Source organism: Parasteatoda tepidariorum, chromosome 3 (assembly GCF_982258835.1).
Source record: "Parasteatoda tepidariorum strain Cologne lab strain chromosome 3, Ptep-v5.0, whole genome shotgun sequence".
NCBI lineage: Eukaryota > Metazoa > Arthropoda > Arachnida > Araneae > Theridiidae > Parasteatoda > Parasteatoda tepidariorum.
This window is the reverse complement of record NC_141757.1, coordinates 58559795-58582344: the sequence shown is the minus strand read 5'-3', so window position 1 is coordinate 58582344 and position 22550 is coordinate 58559795. Positions and strand designations below refer to the sequence as shown.

At 29.5% G+C, this 22550-nt stretch overlaps 1 protein-coding gene across 1 annotated transcript; it reads left to right on the top strand.

Annotated features, from left to right (window-relative positions):
- Positions 1-3075: 3075 nt before the first annotated feature.
- On the top strand, positions 3076-3480 carry LOC147813822 (uncharacterized). Its single transcript, XM_087160126.1, has one exon. The coding sequence runs from the start codon at positions 3076-3078 to the stop codon at positions 3478-3480; it is 405 nt and encodes a 134-aa protein (XP_087016252.1).
- The last annotated feature ends 19070 nt before the right edge of the window (positions 3481-22550 follow it).

The following is a 22550-nucleotide window of genomic DNA, read 5'->3' as shown; positions in this document are numbered from 1 at the left end:
GCCATTCCAGCCCCCAGCGCTTCATGCTATATAATTTAACCTGAGTTTTAATTTGGGCGATGGAGCTTGGGACCTCAAGGGCAACCTGGCAGAGATCGGTGGCTTTCTTAGCTGCTCGATCCGCCTCCTCATTGCCTTGAGTACCTATATGAGCATATATATATATATATATATATATATATATATATATATATATATATATATATATATATATATATATATATATATATATATATATATATATATATATATATATATATATACCGCAATGCCGATACTTAGTCACAAACATCATAAGATTCTCTATCACTTTATAATTCAAGTCAGACAAATTATGTTTTACTTTTAATTAGGAAGTGAGATCAGCCTTGGTTAATTTTTTGTTCTCTGATGGAATCTAATATAATGCTTAAAATTTTAAAGTCTACGGGATCAATTCTTCAGTTTCTTACTTTAACTTAAGACAATGTATCGCTAAATCTATAAATAACAACTGCAGGATTTTTTTGGCAGTTCAATACATATTTTATCCAAATTTGTCTTCGCTACATTTATGAAACAATTTAATATGTTCTAATAAGTATATGTAATAAATATATTGACATCTAAGCTTCAAACTTTTAAAATATTTATAAGAAATTAATTTTGAAAAAAAATCACATTTTGGAGATTTTTATTTTAGCGAAATTCATAATATTTCCAGTTATATCAAAATCTACATTCATAAAATATTCATGACATTTTTAGTACAGTTTTGTACATTAAAAAATAAAAAAATATTCAAAACACCGCACACATTTAAAAAAAGCTCCCTTTTGTGTATTATTTAATACACAAAATTTGTGTACAATTTAATATGTTCTAATAAGTATATGTAATAAATATATTGACATCTAAGATTCAGACTTTTAAAATATTTATAAGAAATTAATTTTGAAAAAAAATCACATTTTGGAGATTTTTATTTTAGCGAAATTCATAATATTTCCAGTTATATCAAAATCTACATTCATAAAATATTTATGACATTTTTAGTACAGTTTTGTACATTAAAAAATAAAAAAATATTCAAAACACCGCACACATTTAAAAAAATCGCCCTTTTGTGTATTATTTAATACAATAAATTTGTGTACAGTTTAATATGTTCTAATAACTTCTTATAACTTATTGAACTTCTTTTAAAAATAGAAAAATCAAAAATTGTTTAACAGACAAATTTAAGTATTTATCCAAACTTTTATTACACTTTTTCTCTCACAATTAGTTTAATATGAAACGTCTAGTTAACGATAAAACTCTAAGAGTTTTTAAAAAGCTCCTAAAGCTATAACTGGTGTCGTTGATTCAATACTTGCAATCCTATTATATTTATCAAATTCTAAAACTTATAAATCTTAAAACGATAGAGACACTCTATAAAAGTTTATTATGAGATATGCCGAAATGAAAAATTAATATTAACTTGTCTAGACAAGGATTACAAGTAAATCTTTTCGGAATTTAATAGAATTTGAACTATTTACTTACGTTTTGCAACAAGTTTTTTTAAGTTATTTTATCAAGCTTATAAAAAAAATTTAAGTAATTTTAAGATTTAATTAATTAGGTTAAGCAATTAGCTCAATTAATCTTTTAATTTCTTTATAGTTTATTTTAAATTTAACTGAACATTCCAGTAATATTGAATTATTTTCTGTTTAGTTTTTCTATACTTTATCAGTACGTCTCCAAACTTCGGATTAAAACAATTACTATTATTTAATAAATATTCAGAAAAAAAATTTAAAGAAACTTGGCATAAAAACTTTTTTAAAAAAACTCAAGGCAATGCTATTCGAAATATGTCATAATAATATTCACTGCTATTTTGCATATAAGTTTAAATAATCTAAATTCTCGATAGACTTTGGATTAACCCCAAAGTAACATTAAATATAAATTTTGTAAAAAATAATGAAATATTTCCGATTGACTCAAAACTATATTATTAAAACTATTTTAAACTATATTAAAACTATATATTGTTATTACTCGAGACAAATATGTTTCAGATTTTCTAATTTTTCTTTCGTTATTTCGATTATATTTCCTTACACACAATAAAGGGCATTTCCCCTTACTCAATAGTTTCATAATCTTCGCAAAATAATTAAATGCATTGAAGATAAAAAGTTATTCTTTAAATGGGAAAAATATAAAATAAATAAATGTTTAACGAACCATTACTGAAAAAGACGGAACTTAAAACGTCAAGATCTTTGGATTGCTGTAGAAAACAAAGAAAAGTTAAATGACAATCATTAGAAATAATTCACATTCTCATCAACCAATCAAGCTGGATTTGACGCGTTTTCTCCTATTTTCTCAGCAATAATTCAGCAGACTTCGATTGTTTCTACGTCGCCTAAATATCATTTTGTTACCCCTAATACATATGCCTTTGTCTAACATTCTAAGAATACACATTAACAGTAGTTATCACAAAACACCTTGCATATTCTCCCTCAAACGTCTTGTAATACAGTCAGTTTTCCTAACTTACTTAGATAGTAACTAAATCAAAGTTTTAAAAAAATCAAATTAAGGAATATTATGAACATAAAAAGCGTTGCTTTTTTATTCTACATGAATTTACATTTAAATGCCCTACATATAAGAAGAAAAACAATTTGTTCCGAAATATCTTATTCATCTTAAAATACATCCAATATTTAATAAAAAAAACTTACAGTGATACACGAAAGTCAGCATACACTTGCAAATTTTCCCATTTTTTGAAATAAAATGGAAATAAATTTCTTTTTCTCATTCGTATAGCTACCAGTATTCATTTGAATTATTATGTGTCTAATAGACATCAAACATTTTAAGATTATCATAATAATTTTCAGATTAAGTTAAAAATATGCGTTTTTCAAACTCACAAAAGTGAGCATACAGTTGGATTTAAATAGATTTTTGCAGGTATTTGGCCATCTTTTTATTCTCTTAATATATTTGTAAGAATTGTGCCCTGTTTTATATAAGCTTTAGAGGAGATTTTTGAATGAAATTTAATTCATGAATTTTAAAATGGCAACTAAAAGAACTGAAACGTCATTAGAAATCAGAGAACTGGTTATTAAATTGAAAAGTGAGGCAAAATCACTCAATCAAATAAGTCAAATCATTGGTAGAAGTAGAGCTACAGTGCAAGGAATAATAAGGAAATATAATTTGACAAAAACTACGGAAAACTTGCCTCGTTCTGGTAGACCATCAAAATTGAACGGTAGAGATAAAAGAGAATTCATTCGAACAATTCGTAATAATCCGAAAACTACTGCAGTAGACATAGCCAAACATCTTGAAAAGGTTAAAGAAACTGATGTAAATCCAGAATGTGTTAGAAGAGCCTTGAGAGAAGAAGGATATAATAGCAGAATTCCTCGTAAAAAACCCCTCAATAGTAAAGTCAATAGAGACAAAAGATTATAATTTGCACATCTTCATGAAAACGATAATTTCGATTACTGGAGCAAAGTTATTTTTACAGACGAATCTAAATTTAATATTTTTGGCTGGGATGGTAAGCAAAAAGTTTGGCGACAACCCGGAACAGAGTTAGAATTGAAGAATCTGATTCCTACAGTAAAACATGGCAGAGGTTCAGTGATGGTTTGGGGCTGTTTTTCAGCTTCAGGTGTTGGCAATTTAGTCTTTATAGAAACCACTGTGGATCGTTTTGTCTATTTGAATATATTGAAAAACAATTTGAAAAAATCAGTGAGAAAATTAGGCATAGGAACTGACTGGATATTCCAACAAGATCAGGATCCAAAGCACACAGCTGGTGTTGTCAAGGAATGGCTGCTGTACAACACTCCAAGACAGCTGCACTCCTCTCCTCAAAGCCCCGACCTGAATCCTATCGAAAATTTATGGGATGAACTGGACAGAAGTATCAGAAAAAGGCAAATTAAAAGCAAAGACGCCCTTAAAAAGGCAGTGCTTGAAGAATGCCAAAAAATCCCCCGCACTGTAACCGAAGGACTGGTCTATTCAATGCCTAATCGTATGAGAGCTGTTTTAAATTCAAAAGGTGAACCAACTAAATATTAAAATATGGAAATTTCAAACGTAGAATTTCCTGTATGTTCACTTTCGTGACTTGCGAAATGACTGATTCTCCAATATTTTATATTATTTTATGTCTAATGATAAAAAAACTGCTGTTTTTGCTCATCAATTTTTTTATTTCTAATCAATTTAAGCTAAATTGAATTAAATTCTTAGGTAACCATTTGAAATAAATAAGTTTCTGTTAATTTTGAAAGGTGTATGCTGACTTTCGTGTATCACTGTACATGAATGTATTTATGATGCAAATATCATGTAGTTAGTATTGTTTTATATACAAGCAATAAATCAAAATATTATCTATAAACTGATTTCGTGTCGACCTATTAAGACCTATACATATACATAAATACAGATGAATTATTATTATTATTAATTAAAAATAATGAAGACAATTAACAGTTAACAATTATATCAGCAACAGTTATTTTAATCTTGTTTTCTTGAAATTGGCAAAAATAATTGTTAGGTCAATGTGTGATTTAAGTAACAGCACCGTGCACTCTTAGAAATTTCTCGAAAAAAATGTTAAAAAATTGTCTATTTATTTGTTATTTTTCCATATTGAAACAAAACAGTCAAATAACCATAAATAAGATGGTATTCAAACTGTTAAATGCGAGAAAAACCAATTATTTACTGATTTCCTCTAACATGGTAAATTTAACAGAATTTTATCGCACCTACTAGGCCCACCTAATGAAACCATTTAGTTCCTTGCAGCAGGATACATATTACAGCCAAGTGTCTAATCTGTCAATCTCGTGACCTACAGATCCGGGGTGCGATATTCCACTATGACTAACTCTGGGGCACTTCTTCGCCAAACTGCGCGATAACTGCTTAATTGTTATGAGCGCATATGTACGAAAGAGTCTGTGGCAGCCCTTCACTGTAAACAAGGAACATCGTCTTTTTAAACTTGATTATCGTTTTTATTTTTACTATCGTATTTATTTTTATTTAATTTTCCCCTTCCATATGAGCTTAGTGTTGATAAAAGATGCAAATAATAATTGTTTGGTTGAATACCTGATACACGCAGAAAAGATGCAGGCAAATATTTGGTAACCAATTGCGACTCGGTAAATTCTATTTCGGCCAAAATAATATACATTGATTATAGTTTAAACAGCTTTTTAAATTAAAGTATTCTATTTGCAAGTTTTCCAAAGGATATTAAGTATAATTACCACTTTATTATAAATGTTAAATTTTAAAAACGTAAGAGAATATACCTCTTAGAAACAACTTTTTACCATGCTAATTCTTTTTCCATTCTTGCACATTTTTTCCCACAATATATAAATATTTATTATTACATTCGGAAAAGGAAATCAGATGGTTATCAAATTCATAACTATATTTAAAATTTAATTAATTTAATATGCTTTTATATTTAAAAATTAATAAACACTTAAAATTTATTATGCATAAATACAACTGTAAGATTACCCACCACTAGATGGCGCTACGAGATATGAACAAAACTTAAGAATTAATTAAAAAAGAATCTCTCTCGTTTTAGTGTGGTGTAGAGAGGATTAGAATGTGGTGGGAAGAAGAGAAGCATTTTTGACGATGTCATTTACAATTATTTTTATATACTTAATTTTATGTTTGTGATGTAGCATAATTAGGTGTTTAAATAAATTTGTTTTATACCAAGAAAGGTTTAGTGTGAAAATTATTTCACATTATGAAAATTGGAAAAGAACCTGCAAGTTTTACTGCAACCCATGGATTTTGTTGCTCAAAATACATCAATTGATATCGAAATGTATTTATGTTCGACCAAATCGAATATATTTGGTTTTTGAGGCAAATAAGCAAGATACAAAATAATTTTTGCATTATTACTATTATTTCTAATTTACCATATCTTTTTCACTTTATAAATTTAAAAAAATTGTAGTTTCTCTGAACTGAACATAATCAAAGATAAATGATTTCAAAAATGTTTTATAATTAAAAATTCAAGATAATTTAAATTAATGAAAACAATTAAAAAAAGCACTTTTAAAAGAAATGCATGTGCATGAAAGAAAAGAATTGTCATTTCATTTAAATTTTAGTGCATAATCATTAAAATAAAATGTACTCATTGAATTGCAGCATATTTAGTATTTCTCTCAACATTTTGTGGTTGTCTAAATGCTACACCATATAATTAAGCATATTCATTTGTGAATCAAGTTCTGTTCAAAATTTTTTACTCTTTAAACAAAATTAAACGTGATCGCACCCTAGTTAGTGTATAATTACAATATTTTATGTTTCACATAAAGATTTAATAAATGTGACTGACCAAGTTTGAATATATGAGAACCATACTGCCCAAAACAGAAAATATCAGTTATTAAGCAAATTCACTTAGGAAGATATGTTTAGTGACTGTTTACAGGATATTAACTGGAATGAAATGTTGATAATTTCATATTAAAACGGTGAGACTATACTAAGAATCGTTGGGTTTTCTTTTCGAGGACAACCATTGTTTCTTGCTGGTAAAAAACGTTGGAGGAAATGAAAATAAAAACTAGGCAAAATTTAAGACACTGAACGCAACCATAACGAAATGATTCGTTATTTTTCTGCATTGAGTTTTAAATTAAATTAAAATAAAAATTATTGCTAAGTGTATTAGTTTATCCTTATTCACCATTACAGTAAATTGGATTGCATTTAACTCATTTTGAAGAAATTTTTTATTTAGATTTTAATTACTTTTTATTATTAATATGACTAAGTAAGTATTTAAATAATTGGCATAGATAAAATTGTTCGTATTAATTCAGGTCTTATTTTTGAAATTGATGAGTTATTTTTTAAATTGCAAAGAAGAAATCAAGAATAATTTTCAACAACTGATTGAAATATGGATATATTAACCGTAATTTTTTATAAAAGGTATGGTAATTGTTGTTTAGGTTTAGTGCTAAACTTCTAGATATTAATTATTTTTGCAGCAAATTTATAAAAAAAAATTTCAACATTTAGTTTTAAGCGGAAATATGATTCTATAGATAAAATCATAAATGGTAGAAATGTTTATTTATCAATATAATGAAATTGCGTTGCGCCACGTAAATACAAACATATAGTTGTATAATTAATTACTGCTCCATTTTTACGTAACTTGAATTAAAAAAGAAGTTGCGTTATATGAAACAATTAACGTGAAACTAAAACATACGAAAAATACAATTTATATATCTTCAAGTAATTTTATTGTTCATTTAAATTAACAATTTTTTGTACATACGAGTTCCACCGATCATTAAATAAACAAACACTACTTGCACTCGTATAAAAAAAATATATAATGGCGGTTGAAGTTTAATCTCGTACGATTCGAGAAAGCGTGAGATTCATTGATTTGGCGTGTTAAGAATTCGCACGCCAAACAGTGCCAATTGGAGTGCCCCAGAGTTAGTCAAAGTGGAATATCGCATCCGGGGTCCCAGAGTTGAGACCACAATACTTTCCTTCAATGTATGAGGAGTATCCTACGTCCTGCACTCTCCAATTTGACACCCTGGACTAATAGAATACAAAACTCTTGTTCACATATACGGCATCACAATGTTGCTTAACATAAATTCCCATTTCTTAGGCTAGGTGAAGCAACCAGATAAATTAATTGAACCACATTCCTTGATTTATTTGATAAAGCACAACTCAACTACAATCTAACTCCAATGCTTAATACCAAGCGAAAAGTCTTGCTCCAGTGTCCAGTTAATTTTTTTCACTGCTTTGAAACCATGCTAGCTGTAAATGATTTTAAAAAAACAGTAGGGGAGAGTGGGGTCAATTGTAACATTTTTTACTTAACTATTTTTAACTAACAAAAAATCCAATATATTATCAGTATTAATTGACAGACGAGTAAAGTAGACTATTCTCTACTAGAAAAAAAAATAAATACCTTATTTTAAATGTTATTATATTAGTAATTAACAATTTTCGACAGTCGTGCACTTGTTACAATTGTCCCCACTTACGGGGTCAATTGTAACAGTTCATAAATTCAACTAAAACATAGTTAATTATACATATTATCATAGTTGTGATATATTTTTTTATTGATCAAAATAGTAGTGATATTTTAGGAGTAAAAATAATAATGAGCAGAGACCTAAAGGGTTAAACTTTTAACTTTAAGGGGTTAAAAATTTTAATTTATGCTGTGAAAGGTGACAAATAAAATAATGATAATATAAATGATATAGGAAACTATTGGTGGTTCTTAAAGAGTTAAGTAATTTTTTGTAAGCATAAGATTATTTATTTTCACCTGTTACAATCGTCCCTTTACTTATTGTTACAATTGTCCCCAAGACGCCATTTCAGCTTCATTTGTTAAAAACAATGCTAGTTAATTAACTAAACTAATCTTTTTTTCTGAAATGTTAATTAAGGTGTCCACTTACATATTCGGTTAATAATTTTTATTTATTTAAGCAAAATTACTTTGTTGCAATATAATATTCTAATACCAAAAAAATTACTTGCATAGCGTGAAAATATCTTTTGTGATGTAACTCTTTCAAAAGTACCTAGAAATGGTTGCCAGCAGGGGTGTACATGTAGATTTATTAAATACACCTTGTGCGCCACCTAAGAATCAAATCTAAAACCCGACACTCGAAATTTTTGCTCTGTTACAATCGTACCCTGTTACAATTGACCCCACTCTCCCCTATAGTTTATTAGGTACGCAGTTTTGAAGCAATGATGGTAAAAAATGCCTTTGCCGCAAATTTTGTGGTTAGTTGAATGGATAGACTGTTGCCGGCTATTTTATCATAGTTTTAGAAGGAAAATTCTAACAGTGTATTAATTTTCGGAATGAAGGAATTTTCGGCATAGTTTTATTAAGTTGAAAAAACACAATATCACAATGTATATTGTATGAAAATCATTAACCCTAATAGAATTAAATATTATCACAAATACTTCTAATGCTTTTATTATTTTTGCTCTTATTAATGCCTTTATTTATTTATTTATAAAATCCCTAATTAAATATGCTTTTCTTTAAAATAACGATAACTTAATAGAGCTCAATCAAAAATACAAAAAACCCTATTTTTTAAAAAAGAAAGAAGAAAATTATTTCGCTTAGACAACTATCTAACTCTTATTTAATGAACCTAAAAGTGAAATGGAAAAAAAATTAAATACATTATGGATTCTAGACGTGACGCAATAATACCCTGGGCTGGCATTTATCACCGGATAATTTGACAATTACGCACATCTGAAAAGTCACATTTAATATTTAATTTCGTGTAGTTACCCAAGATAATTTGCCTTTGGCAATTTTTCCTCCTATTCTGAAAGGGAAAAACAATTTACCTTGGACGCAAAGATTTTTTTTTACTCGTTACCATCATCAACATTGATTCAAGGAAATAATTTAATAAAAACATCTTTAAAATGAGTAAAATTCTTTCTATTTCCCAATTTTCCAGTTCTTTAAAACATAAGATATTAGGGAACATATGAACTTATTATAATTACTATTTTACCAATTTAAACTACATAAGAAATAATACATATATATATATATATATATATATATATATATATATATATGTATACAACCTATATACACTGGTTATCATAAATTAAGGAAAAATCACAAAAATAGCGATAACTCTTTCAAAAGTAAGCCAAACCGTGCAAAATTTGCATATGTTGTCCACTAAGAGTAGCTGAGTAAAATTGCAATATGCAAATTAGTGGCGCTGCACTCGGCTTACGTCATCTGCCTGGAGCATAAAAGTCCAAGTTTGAGAGAAAGCACACAAATTTTACTGTGATTGCGACATTGAAAATCTGAGATAGCCAATTCGTAATAATGACCTCTAGGCATCATTTGCCTGAAGAACTACGATGGAGAGCCATCGGGAGACTAGAGGCAGGGCAGAGTCAATCAGAAGTGGCCAGATGGCTAAATGTGAGTCCATCTGTGGTTCATAGACTTTGGAGGCAATTTCAAACCACAGATTCGGCATCTAGGAGGTTCAGTCAAGGACGGCCAACTGTTACGACCAGTGCCGATGACCGATATTTGACATTAAGTGCACGCAGGAATAGAACCGCTACTCCGACACATCTTAGATCCTCTCTTGCTGCAGCCACCGGAAGGTTGGTGTCAACGTCAACTGTGCGCAGAAGGCTCCACGAAGGTGGTCTGTATGCGAGACGACCAGCCATTTGCGTGCCGCTCACATCACGCCATAGGAGAGACCGTTTGCAGTGGGCCCGACAACATGTCCACTGGACGTCAGATCAATGGAGGCCTGTTCTCTTTACGGATGAGTCCAGGTTTAGTCTAGAAAGTGACAGTAGACGTTATTTGATATGGAGAGAACCTGGGACCCGTTATCATCCATCAAACATCCGTGAAAGAGATGCATACGGAAGAGGCAGTGTCTGTGTTTGGGGAGGCATATCCTTAGGAGGGCGCACATACCTCCATGTCTTTCCAAGGGGAACCGTGAATGCTCAGGTTTATCGAGACAACATCCTTGATGCTTATGTGCGCCCATATGCCGGGGCAATTGGTGATTGCTTCCTGTTACAGGACGATAATGCAAGACCACACAGAGCTCGCATTGTTGATGATTATCTTCAACAGGAAACAATTACTCGCATGGAGTGGCCAGCTCGATCCCCGGACTTGAATCCTATCGAGCACGTTTGGGATGCTCTAGATGGCGTGTATCTGCCATCAATCCGCCCCCTCAGACCCTTGCCACGCTTGCAACTGCTTTACAAGAGCAATGGCTCTCACTTCCTATTGAACTGATAGACCGCATAATTGAAAGCATCACACATCGCTGTTTGTGCTGTATTGCTTCTAGAGGCAATCATATTCCATATTAAAGGTACTTTTTCTATTGCAAACCGATACTTCCAATTTGTTTATTTTATACATGTGCTAATTTCTATACTACTATTAATGTCTGATAATTTCTTTTTATGTTGTTTAATACCTTACTATGTGTTGTATATTGTGGGTAAGTTTCATAAAATTCCATGTGTAATTTCTTGAGTTATCGCGATTTTTGTGAATTTTCCTTAATTTATGATAACCAGTGTATATATATATATATATATATATATATATATATATATATATATATATATATATATATATATATATATATATATATATATATATATATATATATATATATATATATATATATATATATATATATATATATATATATAGGTTGGTCTCCCTTGCGGATTTGAAACGTGATTGGTGACCTTCTCCTTCACTTTTTGTTTAAAATATAAATTTAAATTAGAAGAAAAAGCAAAGTAGTGAATCCGCAACGTATAATCAAGCTCTCAAAATTCTTTCGAAAGCGACAACATAGGGCAGTACTGATTCAATTTTCGTGTTTTAGTTCCTCTTATTTGCACTATTTTTGGTTCAGTTGGGACATTTATGTGATTTTTACTGTTATTCAAACAAATTAAATGCATAACGATAACATTTAAATCTATGATTTTTGACTGATCTATAGTGATCCACAGAGTGAGGAGTATGAGAAAACAAACTCTAAGAGCAATACAAGAAAAAAGTGCACTGTTAAATAATTTAAAGCTAAATTAAGAAGAATACGCAGAGCAGCGAATCAGTACCAAGCATTCAAAATCAAGCATTCAAGCCAGCTCTTTCCAAAAACAGCAGCATCATAACATAGTACTGATTTACTTCTCGTGTTTCGATCCTTCCTCTTAGCACTATTTTTGGTTCAGACTGAAAATTTATGTGGTTTATCGATTGTTCAAGCTAATAAAATGGCAAACAATGTTTGTTTTAATTGATGGTTTTTAATTAATAAGTAATGAGCCGCAAAGCGAAGAATCTGATCCGAAACCAGGCTCTAAAACCAATACTACGAAGAGCAGCAGCAAAATATATGGAGTTACAGAAAGCTGAGACCACAAGACAAACAAGCTGGCCATGAAAAAACAACTTAGATAAAGCTAAAAGAAAAATATATAATAAGTACTTAACACACTAAGAAAAAAAGATGTGGTTAAAAATATCAGAAATTGATCAAATTTACCGTGCTTATGGCTCTATCAAAGCACTAAAAAAGTTTGTTATTTTGTACCGAGGATCTTTGGTAATAAATTAGGTAAAATTGACAGATAAATATAATTTTTATAATAGCAAATGTGTTGAAATTTAAAAAAATAAAACGATTTCATGATATATTAAAGCATGGCCTAATACCCATTTATTCAGTTAAATGTGCATTCCCTTTTTTGCATTTATTACTAAATGTGTGGCAATAAGAAATATAATTCGAAAAAGTTTAAAACCTGTGTTCAAACCTCTTAAATATTTTACTTCATATCTTATTCCTCTTAAGTATTATCTATACAATAGTTTTTTAGCAGATTTTTGGAAAAAATGATCTGAGCATTCCCAGATTTTAGTTATCTAACCAAGGCTAAAGTTCGAAGCGGTTATGCTGAAAAAACACTTTTCTAATCTTCCTTCAAGTATGATAAATTTAACAAGTTTTTAACCAAATAAACTTTATTAAATTTCACGAAACATAAAAAAATCATACTAAGGTCTATTATCAACGTTACCTTTAATCAATGAAGGAATTCCACCGAGATAAAATTAATATTCATTAGAACGTTGACATGAGAAATAATAGAATAAATTACTTTATATTTTAAGGTTAAAAAAAACATATTCAAATGAGCAATTTCTTTCTTATTGCGAAGGTTCGTGCGTGCTTAAGAGAGTTTTCTTAACTATCTATCAACAGAAGGTGTTTTTTTCTCTTGCTATCGCTCGGAGGGACGCCATATTGATATAGTGCTTAAATTATAATACTAGAGATGTTTTTAATGGCAATTCTTTTTCAGATAGTTAAAGTTAGGCTTCTTTTATATGGTAATTAGGGGAATTACTTTTTATAATCATATTAAATAAAAGGTGTATTTGTTCACTCATCTAAAAATGTGCCGAAGATAATCTTTAATCACGTTTAGCATTATTTTTCTATTTTTGTTATCTTACTCAGTATTTTTTAGCAAATAATTTTGAAAGAAATCTTTTTTCTAAGCTAGCTGTACAAGAAATGTATTTTCCAATTTTTTAACACCATTTCTCCCCCATGTGATATGTAATAATATTTTATCACCGTCGTTGAACAGCTGAGCTAATTTTTAAGTTAACAACTATTAATGTTCAAATCTAAAGCCCTGCAATTTTAAATCCAATCCAGAAGACAAGGAAACTTCAGGATCAAGTATTGGGAGAAATTTGCGGTCATGGAGGTCTAATGAAACTAACCCGAATTTGCGTTACATTAAAAGGAAAACCACAAACTATTTCCCATGGTTAGCCTGACAGCAAGACTACTTTAAACCATGAACCGTCAACCACTGGAGATATTTTACGTCAGCCCACTGACTGGTGCAAGCATGTGCGGTATTCGCTTCGACCTCCCATCGTTGGGTTTCGAACCTGTGTCACTTCATTGAGGAGCGATCGCTCTATCCCCTAAAATCAGAGAACTTTGTGACTATGCTTTTTCAGGGTGCTATAGTATACGGTTTATGTACAGCACACAAAGAAGCAATCATCTATTGATATAATGATCAGATTTTTACTTACTTAAGCTTAATCTTATTGGTTCGGAGTTTTACGACACGGATGATAATTAATTAGTGTCGGCCATAGTTTAGGTAACGAAAGCAGATGTAGAAAAACATACTTTCTTCAGGATGTTTTGCTTATTCTGCTAGATCTCGGTAGATTTATAGTGAGATAAAAATCTTTTTCCGCAAAAATGCAAAACTTATTTTTCCATATATAATTTGATACAAGGTATAAGATAAATAATTCCCTCGATGATTACATGGATAATTTTATTTGAATAATTGACATGGTGAATAATGCTAAAATTAAAAATAAAACTTATGGAAACTAAACTGTCGACGGCTCTTCTACCGAAACTATTGAGATCAGAGTCTTAGATTGTGGCTACCTCTACGTTTCAAAGGTTAACAATCTTATTCTATAACTGTATAATACGGCTTTCTCAAAAATTCTAGGTGCCGTTATCCACTTTTTACTGCAAAAATCACCCAGAATGATTATCCACAACTATTCTTTAACACAAAACTATGAAAATGTCCTTTTCAGTTATTTTTGTACTTCATCTATTTTTGTTAATTAAAAGAAAATACTATTTTTATTAATAATTTATTCTTATTTTTTTAATAAGTGTTAGAAATTTTTACTAAATGTGAATTTTCGAAATATTAATGGAAATAAGGTTTTCGTATAATTGTTAAATAATCTCTTAAACAATGAAACATAAAATGTCTTTTAAAGTTGTAAAAAAACATGTCGAAAACTTTCGATCATTTGTTTGAAACAAAAATTATCAAGCAACTTGAACTGCTATCAACTGTTGTTTACAGAGCTTTAAAGAATGATATTTAGAGTAGTTTAACTTTGTAGCATTAGTTTTTAAAGGGCTTTAGAAGAGTAAAGAAAAGTTTAATCTGCCTTTAAAATTTACAACCCAAGCATTTTCTATGTTATTTTGATATTTATATTTTATTATAACTGAATAAAGAAAATTTTACGCAAAATACATCCCTGAAAAGTCCAACAGTTATTTGTTATTTTTGCATGAAAAAAAATTCATTATTATTAGGTTGTTATTTTTGAAAAAATATTGTAATTAGAAATTAATCACTTGTAAAAGTTGCCAATCCCTTAAAGGTTACTTAAAATTTTATAAGAAATATGTTTTCTGCTATATAGTTTAAAAATTATAAAGAAATAAAGTTTCCAACAATCAGAATACGCTATGGCCAGTATCTTTTTCTTCTTATCTTTAGATTTAAACTTAAAGCTTTGCTCAAAGTTTCAATTTTCCTTAACAAGTCTATAATGCAGTTAATCGAGAAAAAATTCTGTGCCTATAATTATCCTTTCCTTCTTAATTATTTGTTGAGTCATTATAATTAAATGTTGCCACATTGTACATGATAAAAATATCTCATAGAATACACCTAATGGTAGAAGCATAAAATGTTTTTTATGCTTCTAATTTTACTTCCTTTCGGGCTAATTATATAATATAAATTAAGGAAACGAAAAAAATATGGAACACGAGAGTTTGGCGAAATAGTGAGGTTAATTAATTACTGCAAGCACACAAAAGAGTTGCCATAATTGTAGTCGCGAAGTTAATGAATTATCGCTTTATTGATTACAGATATCTCTATACTCGACCTTAATGACAAGTGGTTTGAAGAAGTTGTTTGAAAAAAAATGTCCTTAGTTTACTAACTTCGTGTTTCTTACTTCTTCAGAAAAATCTTTAGTTCTTTGAGAAGAACGTTATGGAAAATATGAGAACGATTAATGACTTTAAATTTGTCAATTTGGTAAAATATTTTATTAAAAATTATTTGAGAAAATAGAAATATTGAGAATATTTTCAGGGGAAAGAAAGTTTGCTTGAAAAGTACTTTTTAAGTCTAATATACTGGTCTTTTTATTCTTACGAAACGTATTTACATCTACCTTCCCTAAATGTTTCCAAATCGGTATCCTTAGTGCATGGAGTTTAAACATTTGGTATAAATTTTAACAAAAATTAATTGAGTTCATTTTAAAATGGAATACTACGAATAGAATCAAGAGTTCATTTAACAATGTCTCCACTTTATCTTAAGACTCAAAAAATATTGCATACAATGTCAATGAATGTTATGTTTATATAAATTAGTTTGCATTTAGAAATATTTCAGTAAATATTGTTATATGATTTTTTTTTCATTTTAATCTTATATTAGTACAATTTCATGTTACAAATAAAATAGAACTCAGACGAGTGCTTATTTTAAAACAGTTTTATGTCTCAGAAATTTGTGCATAAAATATTTTTGAAAATGTATGACTAGATCAATAATAAATCAACTGTACACAAATTCTTTGTGTAGGAAATATATTGAAATTAATTCTTAAGTTTAAAGAAAGTACACAATTACTTCCCCCCCCCCTGTTTTCAAGTATTCCAGAAATTTCAAAAGATTTCTGCCCGCATGCATGTACTATCTATTTCAGGACCCATTTCAAATCCTAAGTTCTTGATTATTCATTTTCTTTTTAAAAAAAAAATTTATTTCCAATGACCTGCACAATCGGTCTTGCCGATGAGCAAACCTAGTGTGTTAGCCAGAGGTGGTATCCACTCTTTCAAGACCACCACAATGGGTGAGATACCGATGGTCATGTTAATTTGGACGCCCAGTTTCTGCCACACTAGATGGCAGCACCGAGACTCTATTTGGATGCTAAAGTGCATTGGGAAATTCCAAGATAGGATTGCCGGAAATGCCAAGAGCCAATAAGGCACTCCAGGGATCTTTTATATGCCGCATATACATACGACATGGCCGATGAGGATTTTCTGCATCCCGAAAATTCTATGTCTGGGCCGGGGATTGAACCCGCAGACTTGGGCACAGAAGGTTGACGAGAAACCAACTGCTCCACCCAGTCACTTTTCTTTTAAAAATATAATCAGTATTATCTGAAAACTTGCTAATGTAAGCAAACATAAATCATAATTTGGTTTTTATATGTGCTAAGGGGCTTTTTTAAAAACTTTGACGAGATATGTATACTGAAGTAAAACAAATCGAAACTTGTTTGTCCAAACTAATTAACATCATTAAATTTTAAGTTTTTTTAAAACTTTAAAAATTAAGATTATCACAGTTACTATGAAAATTGTAAAGATAGAACTTTTATAATGGATATAAAGTTTATTGTAGCAAACAGGTTTAAATTACGTATCGTAACACAGTGATCAATAAACCGTCAAGAGCGAGCTACTAGTAGATCGCGGGTACGTTTTCGGTAAATCTTGTGAACGCTCTTGTCCGCTAACCACGATTCCTTCAATGAGAGATATATGCATATGTTATGTTTTGGCGACCACAGTTGTAACAGATTTGGATTATTTTTACTTATTTTTTTATTTTGAGTATGGTCATTGGTTTTCCTAATTTAACCATTAAAAGAAATCTTCATTCTTAACTGTGAAAATCTTATTTTTATTCAAAGTTACATTGTTAAAATGATTAAACTGATAGGATTTTGCCCCAATTGAATTATATATGTGAAAATTCTTCACAATCTGATATATGAGTAAGAGTCATTATCACTGCGCAATTATGAACAATGTTATTGCTGCTAGCCCTCAATTGTTAGCAAAGCTAAATCAAGTCCATGACGCTTGCAACTTTGAGCATATCAAGCACGTAGAACCGGTGCACGTAGAGCGACAGATAGTACACTTAGAACTTGTAGGGGAAACCTTTGCTTTGTTTTTGTTAAAGTCACAGATTTCAGATGACCAATACAAAAACGAGTAATGACTGTATCTTTATATATACACAATAATATAAGGTTATCAATGTAACGGGATTAAAAACATGTAAATAGTGATTAAAAAAGTGAATCAGCATAGTTGATCTATCACAGTTCTTAAGAGCATACAATCGATTTGGCAATTAATATTCTTCCTTTTTCCTAAAAATGCCAAAAGAATACAAAAATAAAGAATACTAAAAATGATAAAAGAATAAAATTTTCTCACAACTGCTTAGAATTCTTTTTTTCTAAAAAACTGAATGTCTTTCAGATTAAACTAGAAAAGAGTCCTACTACTATCCTAATAACTATTTATAATTTCATTTTATTAAAAAAACTAATAATATTAATTTTCAACTCTTCAAATGTTTGAGATTCGATGAAAATGACTTAGGAGTTTGAAAATAATCCTTTTTTTTTATAAAATGTCTGTAAATGTAAATGTTAAAAAACAATACTGTCTTCTTTTTTTTAAATAAGGTTTCATAAAATGAGACTTTTCATGAAAAAAAAATTTTCTCGTTATAAATATTCATCGGATGAATACAATTTTAGCGAATTCTTAAAAAGAAACTAGTAATGCTTTGCCCTTACAGTCAGATCTAGCATAAAATAATAATTTAAATACCTGTATAGTAATAAATTACAATAACAACGTGGAAATTAAGAAATTCAATATGAATGATTGTGAGTGGAATTTTTACTGGAAGAAATTATTTTAACCGGCAAAAAAATCATTTACATTAAAACGTTTTGAAGAAGAAAAACGAAAAACTGCAATTTCCGTTAAATTTTCGTCTTAATATTCATTCATGCATGGTACCCAAAAAAGCAAATTATATATCGGGAAAAAATGGACTTTACATTTGCATATATATTGCATAAAATTTTGCTTAAATATTTTAAATAATTAAGCCTTTTAAATAGAAGTAAAATTTAACTAATAAATATTACCGAGTTCATTTCTTTAAAAAAAATAATAGCAGCATTGCAGGAAAAGATTTCTCAAACTTGAGTGAAAATGCGTCAAAATAGTTACGAAACATATGTAGTCGAATTTGAAAACCCCATGCATTCATTACTGAGTATGAATGCATGGGTTTTTTTTTATATAAAAATTGAAACAGCTTATACTCAATTTTGAGCAAATTGCATAGTCTCAAAAATGATGCGGATGGAAAAATGCTTAAAAAAAGGTGTTCGTTGGCTGTCAACAGGAACAACAGGTGCCAATTCAATGGTACAAAGGGTTGGAAATTGATAAAGAATGGTCCCAACAGCTTAGCCAGGAGATCGGTAATTTTCATTTCATGCTTACTTCTCTGTATCTAAAAAACATTTTAAGCTATTTGAATGCATGAAAAAAAAATTCCTGACTATACATCTGACTGAAAATATTATAATTTATATAGAATAGAAATCATTCACAGTTGTTACTCTAAGAAAGGACATAAAATAATTATTATAACAGTAGATCAGTTATTTAGAACGACGATAATGCACGTAAGATCTTAAATATGAGTAATTGTTAAATGAATTATCATAAAATAGTTATCTGAATGACCCTTTTTTCATTATTCGATTAAGTTTTCCAAAATGTAGTTCAGAAAAAACGGTAAACTAAATTTTTCTATGATCTTTGATCATTTTTCCTTTGCTTTTTCAAAATCCACGTTACAAAGAATAAAGTAAATAAAATAATATTTAGTGAAAAAAGATTTTGATTTTTCTTAAAATATTGCTCGAAAGTTATAATTAACTGAAACTTTTGAAACGAAGAATATCCTAACTAAAATATGTTACCAACTTTGCTTCATTTAAAAAAAATAATTGCTCATGATACTAATTCACAACTTAAAAAATATCTTAGATTCAATTAATAATTTGTAAGCTCGAAAAAACTATTTAATTCAAAAAGATTAATTCAAAAAAAAATTCAAGGAGATGTCTTCTTAGAAGTAACAAAGAAGGAGTGATGCCTTAATTATAAATAAAATTTCCCGAAATGAGGCTTTTCATGAAGAAAGAAAAACTCTCATTATAAATATTCATCAGAGAAAAAAAATTCAAGTGCGTTCAGGAAAATTCTTTTCATTCATTGCATTTACTATCAGGAACTAACATGCAATAATAATTATTATATCAGAATAGTAGTAATTTAGAATAATGATGTTGGAAGCAAGAGCTTGAAGATGAAGGAATGATCGTGAAAAGAATTTCTCTTTAAAAATATTTCTCTTTAAAGAAAAAAAATTGAAAGACTTCATCCCCCACACTCATTCGATGAATGCTTCTAAAAAATAACTTTCATTAAGAAGTTTTTAAAAAAAACTAGAAACTCAGTTTTCCTGCTTGATTTTTTTTAACATTCATTAATGTTCGTTACTAAAAAAGTGAATAAAATCATATTTTCCTAAAAGTAAAACCAATTTGATTTCGCACTGTAGTGTTGTAACTTTTAAATGCGTCTCAATGAAAATAATATTTAAGTATTTTAAGAAAGCTTGGTGTAGTCAAGAAGTTTCATTAGATCTTTATTAATTTGATATTGATTAATATAAATTTTTGAGCCCATTTATAAAATTATTTTTATATATTTAAGTAACATGTTATATTATCAATATCATAGTAATGATATTCCTTTTATAATGCTTCTTACAATATAGTTAAAAAAATACTTCAAACTAAAAAAATTTGAAATAATGAAAACTTTAATTACAAGGCCAATTTTAATTACAAGGAATATATCGTATGACAAGCACGCACAATCCAAATCCATGAAGTAAAGAAACATCAAGAGAGATTGGAAAGCAAAATGAAAATATATTAAGAAACAATGTAAGTCAACCAGTCTAGAGATCTTAAAGTTTCTGTCTCTAATACAAGTATCTATCATGTAAATGTCCGGAAATTTCAGGACATTCTATAAGATGAAATGTCCTGTAACAAAGTCTCTCAAGTATAATACACAAGCAGGGGGACAGAAAGGAGTTAAATATAAATTATTTCCCCTCAAGTCAATCGTATTCAGTCTCAAACTGATACATTGCAACAGAATATCGCCAAGTGGCAGGTGGAATATTTCAAAGGGATTTCCTCCAGCACTTATCCATTATTTGTTCAGCTAGCCTAGATCGAATATTTTTATGAAGTTTTTATTACTCGCATTATAGTTGAATAAGGGATGAAATCCTATGAAATCTGTCGGATTCGGGTTCCCTTTTTCAGCCAAAAAATTGGCCGTATCATTATCATGTATTCCACAATGAGCCGGAACCAAATACAAAATAACTTTCTTCATGCAGATCTTATAAACTACTTAAACTAGCTTCACCGTCCTAAGTCCTTTGCCAGGCAGACACGAGTCAATTTTTTCAACAATCTTTTTTTCTGATTTGTTGAGGGTAAGCAGTAGCATACCCTGAATTGAAGTCATTTTTACTGCCTCAATAATCAGTCTCAGTATTCGAGTCTGAGCATCCTTTAACTTATTCATTATTTCTCTAATGCATTTTATGAGAGGCTTAAATTAATATGTTGAAATATAGCCGATATACATATCTTTAAAAAAAATTAATTAAGAGTATCTCTTCCCCAATCCCACCTCACACCAGAAAGTCTTTTCGCAATTCTTGATCGATCATTAACTTTTGCACTTCCTCAAAATATGCCTTCCAAGTTATCTTCTTACCAGAAAACCCACATATTTGATGTTATGTGATTTTTTCAGCCTATTGTCCTTATTTTAAATATTCATTTCTGATTATTGCCAATTGAACGTAAAGATTTAACTTTTGAGTGCTAATTCCCACTCACTGCAGTAGAGTAGTATGTAATACACAGACTAATGAGTGCCTAGTAGGTGACACACAGATTATATAAGTAATTTGCAAATACCTTGACAATTTGAAAATTAAACAAATTTTTAGCATTTTAAAGGATCAACCTTCTTAATTTGCACATTATTGAAATAGTCTACAGCAGGGGTGAGCAACACGTGGCCCGTTAAACATGTTTATGCTGCCCGCCAAGCATTTCTAAAATTGAATTTATTTTATCGACTTTCTCCCATCGTATTGTTATAAAATTAATTATAATAAAATGGTAGTACATACTAAACCGAAACAATTTTTTGTGACGAGTGACGATTTTGGGTTTCTTATCGACATGACTCAGCATCTCAATGATCTTAATGTGGAACTTCAAGGCAAAAGACAGTTTATTAACAATTTGTATGATAAAATTCAGGGCTTTGAACGCAAATTAAAATTGCGGAAACAGCATCTTTTGCCGAATAATGTGTCTCACTTTCCACATTTAGAAAAAGAAAACGTTACTATTTCTCAAAAATACGCACAATATATAGACATTTTAATCAACGAATTTCAATTACGATTCCAAATGTTCAAAGCTGAGAAGACAGTGGTTTCCATGAAAATGTTTTCCTCGCCATTTAATATTGATGTGGATACAGTTCCCGAAGACTTTCAAATGGAAGTGATTGACATGCAGAATAATACAGATTTAAAAAATGTTTTTTTCTCAGTAAACATAGAACATTTTTATAAATCGTATGTGAGCCCTGAGAAATTTCCGCTTTTGACGAAAAATGCAAAGCAAATGATGTCTCTGTTCAAAAGTACGTATGTTTGGGAACAATTATTTTCAACCATGAAATTAATCAAAAATGACCACCGATCAAGACTGAGTGATGCAATATTAGAAAGTTGCGTACGTGTAGCTACCTCATTAATTCCGGCTGATATTGATCAGCTTGCATCGAAAAAACAGTGTCAAATTTCTCATTAAAAATTTCAAGTGAATTCGTTTTATTGTTCTTTTCTTGTTTGTTTTTATTTTGCATTAAAATTTGTATATGAAATCTTAACTTTTTTTTTTAAATTATATATTTTTTAATTCTAATGTTTACTATAAATAAAGTTTTGTAAATTATTAATAAGTGTTA